General features: G+C 45.6%; 1 protein-coding gene across 3 annotated transcripts in view; it reads right to left on the reverse strand.

Annotated features, from left to right (window-relative positions):
- Window positions 1-3873: 3873 nt before the first annotated feature.
- Window positions 3874-13872, reverse strand: part of FAM189A2 (family with sequence similarity 189 member A2) — a 68107-nt gene continuing 58108 nt past the window's right edge. For 2 of the 3 annotated variants that reach the window (XM_010362955.2, XM_030920410.1), the window contains exons 7-11: window positions 12886-13015; window positions 12620-12698; window positions 10701-10853; window positions 7872-8164; window positions 3874-4744 (exon numbers count right to left, since the gene is read on the reverse strand). In XM_010362955.2, the coding sequence (XP_010361257.2) occupies window positions 4541-4744; window positions 7872-8164; window positions 10701-10853; window positions 12620-12698; window positions 12886-13015 (859 nt within the window). In that variant the 3' untranslated portion in view covers window positions 3874-4540. Of the gene's footprint in view, window positions 4745-4891; window positions 5074-7871; window positions 8165-10700; window positions 10854-12619; window positions 12699-12885; window positions 13016-13872 lie in introns of all 3 variants that reach the window. The other variant, XR_747927.2, reaches the window with a different exon arrangement.

The following is a 13872-nucleotide window of genomic DNA, read 5'->3' on the forward strand; positions in this document are numbered from 1 at the left end:
TCAAAGTCACCTTCTCTTGGCTCCTCCTCCTTGCTGGGGCCTGGGCACGGTTCAGCAGCCAGGAGGAAGATGGCTTTGCATTTGTAATTTGTGATTTGTGTGTCCCCTCTCCTCGCTCAGCATTCTACCCTCAGCTCCTGGTCCACAGGCTGGTCCCTTGGAGCTCCATAAATACCTGTTGAGTGAATGAGAGGATGGAGGCTCCTGCAGAGAGAGAGGAGTGGAAGGCATCTTTGGACTTCAGACTTGGCTTTCCTGGCAGAGGCCTCAGGGAGGAAAAACACAGAAACAAAGATGGCCTTGTCCTGGGCCCTTCCCTCCCCGCCCCACCGTCCTCCTCTGCATCCCACAGCGGCCTGCAGGGAGGGAGAAATGGACCCCTTTGTTCTACTTCCAGAATTCCGCTCCCGCAGGGTGGAGGCCTGGCTGCAGTCCCCTTCTTCCTCTGCCAGTTCTTCCTAATCCTGAGGGATTCGCCAAAGCCTTGGAGACCCACACTGTGGGTCTCACTGTGAGGACGGGCCTCACCTCACAGGTAGCCTCAGAGATGGACATGGGTGCAGAGAGAAGAGGGCGTCCCCACCTGTTCCCTCCCAGTCCTCTTCTTCAGTGTCCCCAGGGCCTGTCACATAAGACAAATGAAACTGGGAGGCTCCGTCTAGAATGGGAACCCAGGTGAGCACTAATCCAGTGTGGCCTGCAGACCTGTTTTTCCCTGGTCCCTGACATGAGTAAATTCAGACAAGGAGGGTCAGTGTCTGGAGATGTTAACATGATAGAGTACTTTTATGACTATTGAATCAAATAATTTTTCAAGGGTTTGAATGGATTATCAGACCATGGAAAGATACAGGAAACTTGAATGCATATTACTAAGAAGTGAAAGAAGTCAGTCTGAAAAGGCTGTATAGTGCCTGATTCCAAGTGTATAACATTCTGGGGAAAGCAAAACTCTGGAGACAGTAAAAGGACCAGCGGTTGCCAGGAGTTAGGGGAGAGAGGCATGGCTGGGTGGAGTACAGAGGATTTCAGGGCAGTGGTACTACTATGTATACTACTACAGCGGTGGATACATGTCATTATGCATTGTTCAAATTCATGGAATGGACGACACCAAAGGTTAACTCCAGCCAGAGGTCCTGGTCTCTTACCCCTGCCCCATTCTTAGCATTGGGCCTCAGTTTCCTTTTCTGCAAATTGAGGGGGTAGCATGATCTGACCTACCTAGTTTGACAGTTCAGCTGATGTCTGGTTCTTTTGACAAATACAGGCAGCCTCTGGCAATTAGGGGCCAGAGACTCCCCCTCCAAACCTCACCATCAAGATGCTCTGATGAAAGCAGGTCTTGGGGAATTCTGTCAGCCAGCCACGCTCATTGGCAAGGCTGCACAAAATAGTGTGTACACTTGGGGAAGTCCTAGCTGTCCTCAGACTCTCAGACATGTAGCTTGCTTGAAAGGTTGGGGTTCTGAAGGAGCAGCCTGCATCTCGGTCCATCCTGTGACAATCTCACAAAGTGGGGACCAGATTCTGATGCCTCATTGGTACAGAGGCAACGATGACTGTGCAGGGCTCCTAGCTGGCCACATTCATGAACATTACTTACTTCACCAGTGAAAACTTATTTCAAACATCCCTTATGCTAGTTAATCAACCCTCGGGTGTAATTTTGATAACCACATTTGAAATGCTTTGTCAACACCTCTGGACTATGGATTCCTAAAGAACTCCAAAGGCAAAACAGCTGCCCTCCCTATGTATATCCAGTTAACCTATGAGCATGTGTATTATTAATGCTTAAGTATTTAAAAGTATATTATTACCCAGATGAACTAGCAAGGAGATAAATCACATGACTTCTGAGTTTCCTCCCATGCTAAATATATGTAAACTATTGTATTATATATATATATATATAAACATACATATATATATATGTGTGTGTGGTTTTTTTTTTTTTTTTTTTTTTTTTTTTCACTTTAATACTCCTTAAAGTCAGGGAAGGAAGGCAGAAGTAGGTTTTCAGATTTCGCCATCTCTCAAGTTGCAAGGACAATTCTGTGAAGTTAAGACAGGCCCCCACTTGCTCCTGGTGTCCATCTAACTGATACTCTCAGGTTTTATACCTCCTTTCCTCTTCCAGTTGTTGCTGGCAATTTCTCATTCCTCGGGATGGCTGAGGCCATCTCTGTGACTGTCCCCTCAAGACTAGAAGCCAGACACTGTCCACACTTGTGGTGCACACCTGTCTTCCTTGAGCCTTTCAGGTACATAGGGAGGCCTGCAGTGGCGGGTGGAGGTGAGCAATAGGGTTCAGAAGGGAAGGTGGAGAGGGATGCAGCTAGGAAAAAAACAAAACAAAACAAAACTGATTCCAGAACTATAAGAAAGGTGCAGCCAGGCCTGAGTGAGGGAAGGGAAGGCCAGTCCCTTCTCTTGCCTGGCTATGGGAATGGGACAAAGTGGTTGGCTAAGAGCTATAGGGCTTCACTTGGAGAAACCAGTTTGAGGGTACACAAGCAGCTGTGAGGGAGAGAAGAAACTAGACTGGGCCACGTAGGCAGTCCACGGAACATTGGAGAGCTACAGTGAGGCCCTCAAACAAGGGAGGGGCTCACCCGGGGCAGTGGGCCAGCCCCCAGTGGACAGCTACGGTGCTGACAGGAAGACTCCTAGAGAAATGGAAAGATCATGAGCCTGAAGGGGAATTCAGTTTCTGGGAATGGGCAGATAAGAACAGAGAAAATGTCATTCTGAGATGTCACTGTAGTTCTTCCCCAAACACAGTTGACCCCAGGCAAGAGGCCAGACCCCAGCCTGTTCACGCCCTCCATCTCTCCCCCATTTCCAGGGCTGTTTCCACAGCCCCCTTCCACCCTAGCTCAGCACCTCCATGAGTGTCTTTCCCCTCCTTTCCTCCATCCCTTGTCCCCACCACAGTTCCCACTCTAGCATCATTCGTTGGCTTAGAGCCAGGGAATCTGTGGTCTGGGGAGGCAAGCTAGAAGTCTTAACAGCCCTTTCTCACAGGAACATGAAATGGCAAATCCATTTCATGTTTGGGAGGTCGAGGAATAGAGCAGTTTCTGGAGCTGGACTGCCTGAGTGTGAATGCAGCTCCACCTCTTAGTGCGGAGACACCATGAGCAAATTACTGAACCTCATTTTCCTCACCTGTAAAATGCGGACAATAACAGCTTCTACCACCTACGCTGTCATGAACACAAAATAGGAGTGTGTGCAAAGCTCTTAGCATAGTAGCTGGTGCACAGGCAGTGCCCAGCAAGAAGCAGTACTCCATTTCCTATGTAACCTCTTTACTCAGCTCCTCACCTCCACTCGTGTCTGGCCCAAACTATTCTCCATGCAGCATGGTGAGCTTTTGAAAATATGCTGACATCCATCATTCTCCTGATGAAAACTCCTTAACAATATCTCATTGCTAGCACAACACGCAGCCTGTGTAGCTACTGCCCACCGCCGCCCTGACTCGGGGCTGTGGTCACAGTGGCCTCTGGTGTTCTTTGCCTCTCTCTACCTGCAACATTATTCCCTGACCCGCTAAGTCATGACTCAGCTCAAGTGTCATTTTCTCGAAGAAGCCCCTCTAACCACCTACTGCTCTTTTTCAGCAATAATCCTCAATCTGTAATTACTTTATTGATTTATCGTTCATGATCCCACGAGAAGGCAGCTCCACGAAACCATCCAGCCAAGCGCTTGCTGAAGGAATGAAGGACACGTTATCCACGGGTTTTAGGTGCTTTATAAATTAAACCGGTTCAGTGGCCTGCCCGGTGAGCCTGACCACCACAGTTCCAAGTTCCCAGCCCTCTGTACGGTAAGGCCTGGCTACCTAAGTATAAACAAATATTACACATCAAGCCCAGTGGCCCAAAGTAAACATTTTTATTCTCAGTTCTGCCTTAGGGGTCTCTAGTTTTGCAAGCATGAGTAAATGGAATCAACAATAATCCTCTCCTTAAATGTCTGGCATTAAAATTTGTCACTTAAAAAGTTTCTGGTTTTGCCTAAAGAGAGTGTGATTTGAGGGTGACGTGAAACAAGGTTTGAGGCTTGTGGACACATAGGGTTAATCGCCTTATTTCCTGCCAATTCACAGAGCAGTGAAAGACCACAGGCAGCTATAAATAGCGGTCAGGCAGATCTGTCCTTCCAAGAGGGAAAGAACTTAGCAACAAAGAGAGATGCGAGGGGTGAGGCGGGCAAAGAATCATTAGCCCAGTTTCTGCCCATGCCAGGGCATGTGACCCTTGGGAATGCCGCGAGGCCCAGCAGAGGAAGGAGAGGATCAATGCTTTCATAACCTCCAACGTGGTGCATCCCAAACCCAGACGGGCCTGGACCGACCTGTGCATTTACTCCTGAATGCCCTCGGTCAGCAGACACGGGAGCCAGCAGGTGGGAAAACGTGTCCTCCAGAGTGCTCCTTTTTTTGAGGGGGACCCAGCTCCCAGGCAGGAAATGGCAGAGAGGAGGTGGATCCTTTCCCTTGGAGTGGCCTTCCGTCTTCCAGGGTTCACAGGACAGTCTCTCGGATGACCCCAATGAGGCTGTGTGGCCGCTCAGCCTCCACTCGCCGGGACCTCCTCTCGGCACGGGGCCTCCCCGCCGGTGTGAAGGTGCTCAGGTCCCCGCAGCTCTGGAGGTGCAGCAGGCCAGGCTGTCTCCGCGAGGGCAGCGTGCGGGCCCTGGATGTGCTGGGTTGCAATGGGGCCATTATCTTTGGGAAAAGAGAGGGTGGGGAGAAGTTAAGTAAGCTTTACCAGATGTGGCCCTTTGACCCACCTCCTACGTCCATCCACCTATCTTAATGTGTAATTGCTTTGACAAAGAAAGAAAAAAGGCATTTTCCCAACGTGGAACTCACCTGGAATTCCAGGGGTTCTTTGTAAATCCTCCAAATGTTCTACCATTTCCGCTGTAGACCCATCAACCAGACTCAACTGATTTGTCCACTGCAATTTCTTGCTTTAACAGTCTTCTCATAGCTTTTCTCTAATTTCTCTGAAGCCTAAGTCAGTGATCCTCGCTGGCATCTGAACATTATTACTGGGTCAGGGACAGACGGGTATTGTCAGGAAACATGAATTCTCTGCTGAATTGCCACAGAATTCCCGTAGCAATGGGAACAGTTAGCCTGGACTCAAGAATCTGCATTTTTAACAAGAATCCAAGTAAAAACCACTGGTATGTGATTGGGACCAGGTGATGGGTTTATAAAATGTCAACCAAGTCAACCAAGTATAGGCACAGTGGCTCACACTTGGAATCCCAGCACTTTGGGAGGCTGAAGCAGGTGGATTACTTCAACCCAGCAGTTTGAGACCACCCTGAGTAACACAGTGCGACTCCATCTCTACAGAAAAAAAAAAAAAAAATTTAATTAGCTGGGCATGGTGGTTCATGCCTGTAGTCCCAGCTACTGGGAGGTTAAGGCAACAGGATCACTTGAGCCCAGGAGTTCTAGACCAGCCTAGACAACATCGCAAGACCTCGTCTCTACTAAAAATAAGAAAACTTAGCTGGGCGTGGTGGTGTGTGCCTGTAGTCCCAGCTACCTGAGAGGGTGAGGCAGGAAGATCACCTGAGCCCAGGATTTCAAGGTTGCAGTGAGCTATGACTATACCACTGCACTTTAGCCTGGGTGACAGATGGAGACCCTGTTTCAAAAGAGAAAAAGTCAACACCCAAACCATCCAATGATGCTTCAAATGGATCTGATAATCCTTTAATAAACAATATAAAAACTAGGCCAATTTATTTGTAAAAAGTATTTAAGAATGATTCTTTTTGCTAGATCTATTTTGCAATGTGTCACAAACAATTTTGAATATATAACAATATCACTTACTCTGTAAAAATGGCAAAAATATGAAAAATTCCTCATCCAACTGGGACTGAAGAGGAGAAAACTGTCCCGTCAATTTTTTTAAAATTGCACAGCCATGTCTGTTTGACCTGTAATACTGTCAGCAGCTCGGGGAAACTCGGGGCTTCACTGTTACCTAACATCACAGCACAATCATTTGGATGACTTTTTGTTTCATTTGTACCATTCTGAGCTTCTAAGGTCATTAAAAGATTATTCCCCCAAAGATGGGAAATTAAATTTTATTAACAATCTACTTAATTACATCTGTCTTTAAGGTCTGTCCTTGTCTCCCGATTAAGAGTAAAAGTTCAACATTCATGGAAGTTGACTGTGCTACACAGTAAGTTAGGACAAGTGGTTTTGATATCAGTGAAAATTAAAATGGATCTAAAAACTCCAATATGCAAAGCCAGCTGGAGTCAGAAATAACCGGTCTCCTTCTGCTGTCCTTACCTTCTTCTGCCTGGAAAAAGGTATGGAATTGTGAAACCTCACCTCTAGGGTCCAGTCCTGGAAGGCCCTGCAGATGACCCAAAATCCATCGCAACAATCTCAGCACCTGAACTTTTAAACTGCCTGGGGCACAAAGATCTAGCAACCATTTGTGATGATAGCATCTAGTGAACTGTGTAAGTGCTTGTTCTTTTTCCCCAGAGTTATTTCCCAGGGAGCAAGACTTTGCAGAAGGTCCAGGCCCACTGCCTGGTGAATGCTCCAGCTCTTAGCTCATCAGAGCTTGGCAGCCTTCCAGAAGCAGCTCCTGTTTATTGGGCTCTTGGGGCCAGACAGAGGGAAGGTGACAGAGAATAACATCTGGAGTAGCTAAGGGACACGAGGATGTAAAATGTTTCCCCTACACAGGTTAGTAACTAGAGCCTGACCCGGAATCATAACTGATCACTCTTTTAGAGTGAAAACGCAAGAGGGTCTGTGGTTCATGTACCTCTTCATGCAAGGAATCAGATCATTCCTCCCCCTGTCCCCTGAGGGACTGGGAGAGCATTTGGCTTCTGGCTTCTGTAAGAAGAGACCAGCAGGTAGAAAGGGGAAACAGAAGGGAGAGTGAGAAGGGTATTTACTCAATCTGAATTAAAAATTTACCTACATCCTGAAGTTGGTAATTACCCTGAGAAATTAGCCCACTTCAATTGAAGAAGTATTTGTTGGATATTTAATGCACAAAGACACAGAGTCACATAACATCCATACGCCATTGTGGGGTGCTGTCTACGACATCTACCCCACTACCTGCAGCAATGAAGCCAACACCTAAAAGGGAATGGCTTTTAAAAAAGGTGGAGAGAAGGCTCCTTCCAGAAGGAAACACCATTCATTCAGAAATAAAGATGTAGAGACTACCTAGTCCAACCCTTTACTTTAAAGAGGAGAAACCTGAGACCCAGCTGGATTATGTTCGTGCCCAATTCTGTCTTTTCTCCAAGTGGCTTCAGTTTCGGGGATTGCCTTGTATTTTTTAATCTATAAGAAGAAAGGTGTTTATTCCCTTAGGACCTGTTGGCTTATCTTGCCAAACATTTCATGGGAAGGTGAACAGCCTCTCAGAATCTTGTCAATATTAAAATTCACCTATGTCATCATTTTCAAAGGGCTGAGAAAACATGCCTTATCAAAGGAAACCTTCAATTCAGGAAATCAAATGTTGAATGCACTCCCCACTGTCCATATCCTCCGCTTTTATTCCTAGCATGCACTCTTTTCTTTTTGCAGACATGCTTCCACATCCCAGAAAAACTGGGTTCTCTTCCCTTGAGCCAAGAATGACGTGGGAAAGTCACCACACTTGAAAGCTCTGCGGCTTCCTCTCTCTCTCTCTCTCCCCTGACCTCCCAAACCCATTTCCCTGAAGACTGTGACCATGAATTTACTCTGCCTTGGACAGGAAAGCAGAGAAGCCACTTTAGCTGCTATAAAAATGAGTTATCTGATTCACACTTGAGATTAATAATAGAACTACCTGTTCTAGGAAACTGGCACTTGTGATGGCTTCCTCCATGTGCTCCTCATCAGACTTCAAAACAGATTTAATGTTTTCTACAAGTTCATGGATGTCTGGGGTCATGGTACAGGAGGACTGCTCCAGGAACCTTGCCACCAGCAGCTTGGTGTCCAGGTAGGATTTGTAATCTATCAAAGACTGCGGTCTGCATCGCAAAGCTCTCGATCTCAAGCCTCTCCTCAGAGTCACCGCAGCCAGATCCAGTCTCCTTTCGGTCTGTGTCGCAGCTTCACAGCTGAGCACTGGGGCAGCTGTGGGCAGAAACAAACAACACGTACCCATTGGCCAACCCCTTTTGAACACATGCCCATACCTGAAAGCACAGACCACAAAACTCAACATGGAAAGCATCTGACAAATGCTGATAGCCATGCACATCCTGCTTTTCATCTTGCAGAAGGGGGGAAAACAATTATGACACAAGGTTATTCCCTGAAGTCCAGTTCCAATAGGATATGGCCCAAAACATGTCATCGTGCCATGTGACATCACCCGCAAGGTAAAGCCAGATGGTGGAGAGGAGAATCCAGAATGCAAACCATAATGAAGTTAAGTTTCATGGGGTATGACAAACAGATAGGCATGGATGGGCCAAGCAGGAAAAATGTGGCTGACCCATGAAAGGATGTTCCAAGGAGCAAGGATGAAGTAGTCAATTAAGAGAGGAAGGGGCTGAAGAGAGACAAGACTTGTCAGATGAATGTAATGCTCTGATCACTTTGACTATACCTTTGTCCCAAACGTCCTCAAGGACATTGTACTGACTTGTGCTATCGATGCTCACACCATGGATATGAGGTAGATCTATAGCTATTACAGAAAGAGAAATTTAGATGCAGAAGAAGTACACATCATGCTGGAAGTCAACAGAGGGCCTGGGAAATCCATCGCAGGCTCTAATTTCCATGGCTACCTACATCAGCAAGGGTGTAAAGACCAGCAGAATGCTTCTGCACTTTGAAGTGGGTGAAGCAAAACTCAGATCTGGTCATTATGTGTCCAGAAGCCAGCCAGCAGCCTTCAGCATACACAACACTGGCATCAGTCTATGAAGGCCTGATAAGCAGAAATTTAGAAATTCAAAGAAGACAAGAAGCAGGGAGCAAGAGAGCAGGTGGAAGAAGGGGAGCACTCCTTTTCCTCTGGAGAAAGGCAGGCGTGGGGAGCTCTAAACCAGGATTCAAGACCGTCCTCTCAGGCAGCCATATGCATGTCACAGAGAGCAAGAGTCTTCCAGAAGCACTCGCCAAAGACACTCATGTGTGAGGACAGAGTCAGGGTCTCCACTCTTCCACTTGAAGGCAACCTGGCGCCTTCCACAATGGAGGGCTCCAGCAGCTGCTGTCTTCACCCCTGCAGGTCTGCAGAATGAGAAGGGGTTCCAGAAAGATTTCCCTAAGCTGTGCAAACAGCTAAGTTCCCATTGAGGCTGGAGTCCTCAACTTGCCAGGTAGGGTGTAGGAGACCCACAGTGAAGGCAGGTCTTGGGAATCAGAAGCCAGGCTGCCTGGCCACTGTGCTTCAGCGACATGCTCAGTACCAGGCGGCAGGATTTCCTCTCCACTCAGAAGCTGCTGTAGAGACAAGAGGAATGTTCTCTCTGGCTCGAACATGGTCAGTCCAGAGCTGTGGCAAATAACACACACTGTCAGACAGGCAGAACCGAGACTTCAAGGGCTCAAGACAGGACCCTCGAGAAAGCAGGGTGGAGGATTATCAAAGTTTTATTTGCATAGGTGTTTTAGAGGAGCAGAGGTCAACTCTGCTAGACTACTTCACAGGAAGAAGCTGGTGCTGGTGGAGTTACAGGAGGTTTTAATTTTCTTCCTTTAGTTTATTTTTTATAATTTTCTACAATGAAGAGATATTTGGAGATGTTCAGGTATTCATATAGTCAGGAAAAACTCAGTGTTGTTATTTTAATTTTCAATTATTCAGGTAACAGCTATACACAAACAAACTCAACACAGAGAGAGAGGTAAAGTGTGTGGGTGTGTGTATTTCATTCTATCCTAAGTTCTAAAAACAAGGTCAGATTTCAATAATTTAATCATCTACTCATACATATTAAATATATAACAAATTATAAAAGAGGGAGTATACAAAAATCTTTTTGACGTTTTTTAAGACAATGCATATTCCCATAGGATTGCAGCATCTAGAAATCAGAACTAGGTGTGCATAACTGTCTTCATGTAGTACCTAGCATAGTATCATGTACAACCAAATTCTTTTGATGACAATGACTTAAAAAACAAAAAACAAAAAAATCCTACCATCTTTTTTTTTTTTTTTTTTTTTTTTTGATACGGGAGTCTCACTCTGTTGCCCAGGCCAGAGTGCACTGGCACAATCTCGGCTCACTGCAAGCTCCGCCTCCCGGGTTCACGCCATTCTCCTGCCTTGGCCTCCTGAGCAGCTGGAACTACAGGCGCCCGCCACTGTGCCCAGCTAATTTTTGGTATTTTTAGTAGAGACGGGGTTTCACCATGTTAGCCAGGATGGTCTCAATCTCCTGACCTCATGATCCGCCCGCCTCAGCCTCCAAAAGTGCTGGGATTACAGGTGTGAGCCACTGCGCCCGGCCCCTACCATCCTTAAAAGACATGGTAGATGTATAATCTTAACATGGAAGTAGAATATTTTACTTTCCCAAGACCTCATAAACTTCTTCAAATGACCACTTAAACTGCAGGGTCTTGAGCTGGCCAGAGCTACCCGCCTTCACCTGGCTCCTTTAAGCAAACAAGCACAGAGCCCTGCACAGAGCTTGGGGAATGACGTCACCTCTCTCCTCAGAATGATGGAGCACAGGGTCACTCTTCGACCTCGTCCTCAGGGCTGGGAGGGCTCTCCGGCTTCTCATAGGACGCACCAGGGTTGAACTGGGAGTTGACATGGATACGTTTTCTTCTGCAGGTATGTTAGGAATGGCCCCACCTGATTAAAAAAAAAAAGAAAAAAGAAGAGGCGAAACATAAATTATTTCACCAGCTGCAGTCCTCAAAATGCGCAGGAAACACCTGTGAGCCTAAACCTGCTGGGGCAAGGGTAATGTAGTTAATAACATTTACTCAGGCTGCTGGCCCAGTAGGTTTTTATATCACTGCACTATGGGAAAACTTGCCTTTCCAAATCACCCCTCCACACCTAAAACAAACAAACAGAAAAATTTTAATCCAACAGCAAAATAAAGGAGTCATGCCAAAATGTCAGGGTGTTTTTCCTAAAGGTGCTTAGACTCTTCTCCAGGGAGCATCCTGGGGCAGTACTGAGAAGCACCCTGACCTATCAGGAGAGCCTGGTTCTGGGAAGGTAACACCTGCACAGGTGAGGTGGCTGTGGGCTGCAGAACTCCTGGAAGGCTGCGTTAGAGAGTCAAGTGTCCACTAAACAAATCCATAAAACCCCGCTGGAATTGGATAATTTATGCTCAGAAAAATAAAATTGCATCATTTGTGAGCCTGAGTTGCAATTCGGGAAAATTTTTAAAATGGAAAAATTCGCTGGGCACAGTGTCTCATGCCTGTAATCCCAGCACTTTGGGAGGCCGAGGCAGGCAGATCACCTGAGGCAGGAGTTCGAGACTTGCCTGGCCAACATGACAAAATCCCGTCTCTACTAAAAATACAAAAATAGCTGGGCATGGTGGCAGGCGCCTGTAGTTCCAGCTACTCAGGAGGCCGAGGAAGGAGAATCACTTGAACCCAGGAGGCGGAGGTTGCAGTGAGCTGAGATTGTGCCATTTCACTCCACCCTGGGCAAAAGGAGCGAAACTCTGTCTCAGAAAAAATAAATAAATAAAAATAAAGTTAAAAAATAAAAAATGGAAAAATTATGAACATACTTAGGAGACAGAACACTGCTTCATAATTCTACTTAGGATGGAAGGTGAACAGAACACAAAGTATTACATTACAAATAGTACTGCTGAAAAATCACCTTCATCTAAAATTGCTAAGAGTCGATCCATTATTTATTGCCATTTGCGATTTTGTCCTGCTGGACAATTCTCTGGGCCACTTAAAACCTCCCCAAAGAGAGAAGGCCATAACAATGTTCCCTTAAATTACAAGGATAAATGTAAACTGACTCTAGTACTTACTATAGTACTGAAAACCAGAATTCACTAACTGCTCAGGCAGCATGACCTGGGCCCTAGGTTATAAATGACACAGCACAATCTCACTGCAAATCACCCTGCAATAGAGGAAACTTTTCTCCCCTGCCAAAAGTCTAGCTAATTCTAATAGGAGGAAGAAAATTACAGATCAGAAAACACAGGAATACCAAATCAAATGCTGTAACCTATTTCATGGTTCCTGAGAATAGTCTGGTTCATAAAAATGTCTAAGGATATCTTTTTCCAGTTCACGTATTTTCTCCCATTTATAAGCCCTAATAGTTGATGGCATTTTTGCACCTAGAGAAAAAGGTAGAGCTTGAACTATTTGCTCCAAGAATATCTGCCCTCCAGCAGAATACCAGACAAGATTATTATTATTATTATTATTATTATTATTATTATTATTCGTTTGTAGAAACAGGGTCTCTCCATGTTGTCCAGGCTAGCCTCAAACTCCTGGCCTCATGTGATCCTCCCACCTCGGCCTCCCAAAGTGCTGGGATTACAGAGATTAGCCACCTTGCACAGCCTATTTCATCATGTTTTAATCTACTGAATCATGTCACAATGTATCTATTACCTTGAGTCACTTGTGTGCAGCCCGGATCCAGTGGGATCATAGCAGCTTCTGCTCCTTCTGCCATTTGGAATGAAGATCCCTGCATCACAGGAAAAAAGAGGGTTATTTTGTTGATGTTTGACTCCCCGCTCATTAGACCCAGTTAACTGCTTAAAAAGATGTGTGGGGCCCGGTCTCCCTGCTGTCCTCTGGGGGCAGGGGTTGGGGAGATGCTGTGTTTACCACTTGCAGTCAATGTACTTAGAGAGATGTGGAACAGACAGTACCTGCTCCTGGTCCATCTGGCTCACCACAGCTTCATACGGCGGCGGGGGATCCAGAGGACAGAACACTTCCACACCTTTGATTCGAGCTCCGTAGATGTGTGGCAGGGGAATAACATCAGGACCAACCATCCTAGGAAAAGGAACTTGGTGTCAGAAAGCACATTCTACAGACTGACCACGTGACTGCAGTGATGTCTGGATACTGGCTTCACTCTAAACTGTGGGCAAAACCACTCATCTCTCCATACCGTGGTCTCCTTGGCCAGGAGAGGGAGAATAATAGAAGCTGCTCTCTGACGAAGTGGCCAGAGTTCCTTAAGCAAATGACAGTGTATAAAATGCAACCCCATCATTCCTTTTAAACCCATCAGTCAAAAAGCAAATAATCCATAGAGACACAGAGCAGATGAGTGGTTGCCAGGGGATGGGGGAGAAGGGAATGGGCAGTGACTGTTTGAGGGGTATGGGGCCTCCTTGAAGTACTGAAAATGCTTTGGAACTAGATAAAGGTGATGGTTACAAAATAATGTGAATGTACTAAATGCTACTGAATCATATACTTCGGTTAATTTCATTTTATATGAGTTTCACCTCAATTTAAAAAACAACTAAGGATTCAGGAAAATTCAATTATTTCTTACATTCTACATGGCTCTTGTTTTTGGCCTGTGGGTAAAGAACCGTCAACAGCAAAATTCAAAATAATAGCAAAATCCTCCACAAGATTTCTCACTAGTGTTGATAGAAAATTCCACAAATCTCTGCCCAAGGTGCTAGATGATCTAGATAATGATGAACCTAAGTTTTAAAATAATTTATAAAATACATATAAAAGCCAGAAAACCTGTATTCTGCTATGGAGTATCAAAGAATGAAAAAAAAAAAAAAAAAAACGGCAAAAGTTTGTTCTTCAAATACAAAAAAAGGATTTTCAAAAGCTAAAAGAAATGGATGAGAAAACAGATTCTGGGGCTAGTTGCTTGCAGG

The sequence above is a fragment of the Rhinopithecus roxellana genome, chromosome 16 (assembly GCF_007565055.1).
Source record: "Rhinopithecus roxellana isolate Shanxi Qingling chromosome 16, ASM756505v1, whole genome shotgun sequence".
NCBI lineage: Eukaryota > Metazoa > Chordata > Mammalia > Primates > Cercopithecidae > Rhinopithecus > Rhinopithecus roxellana.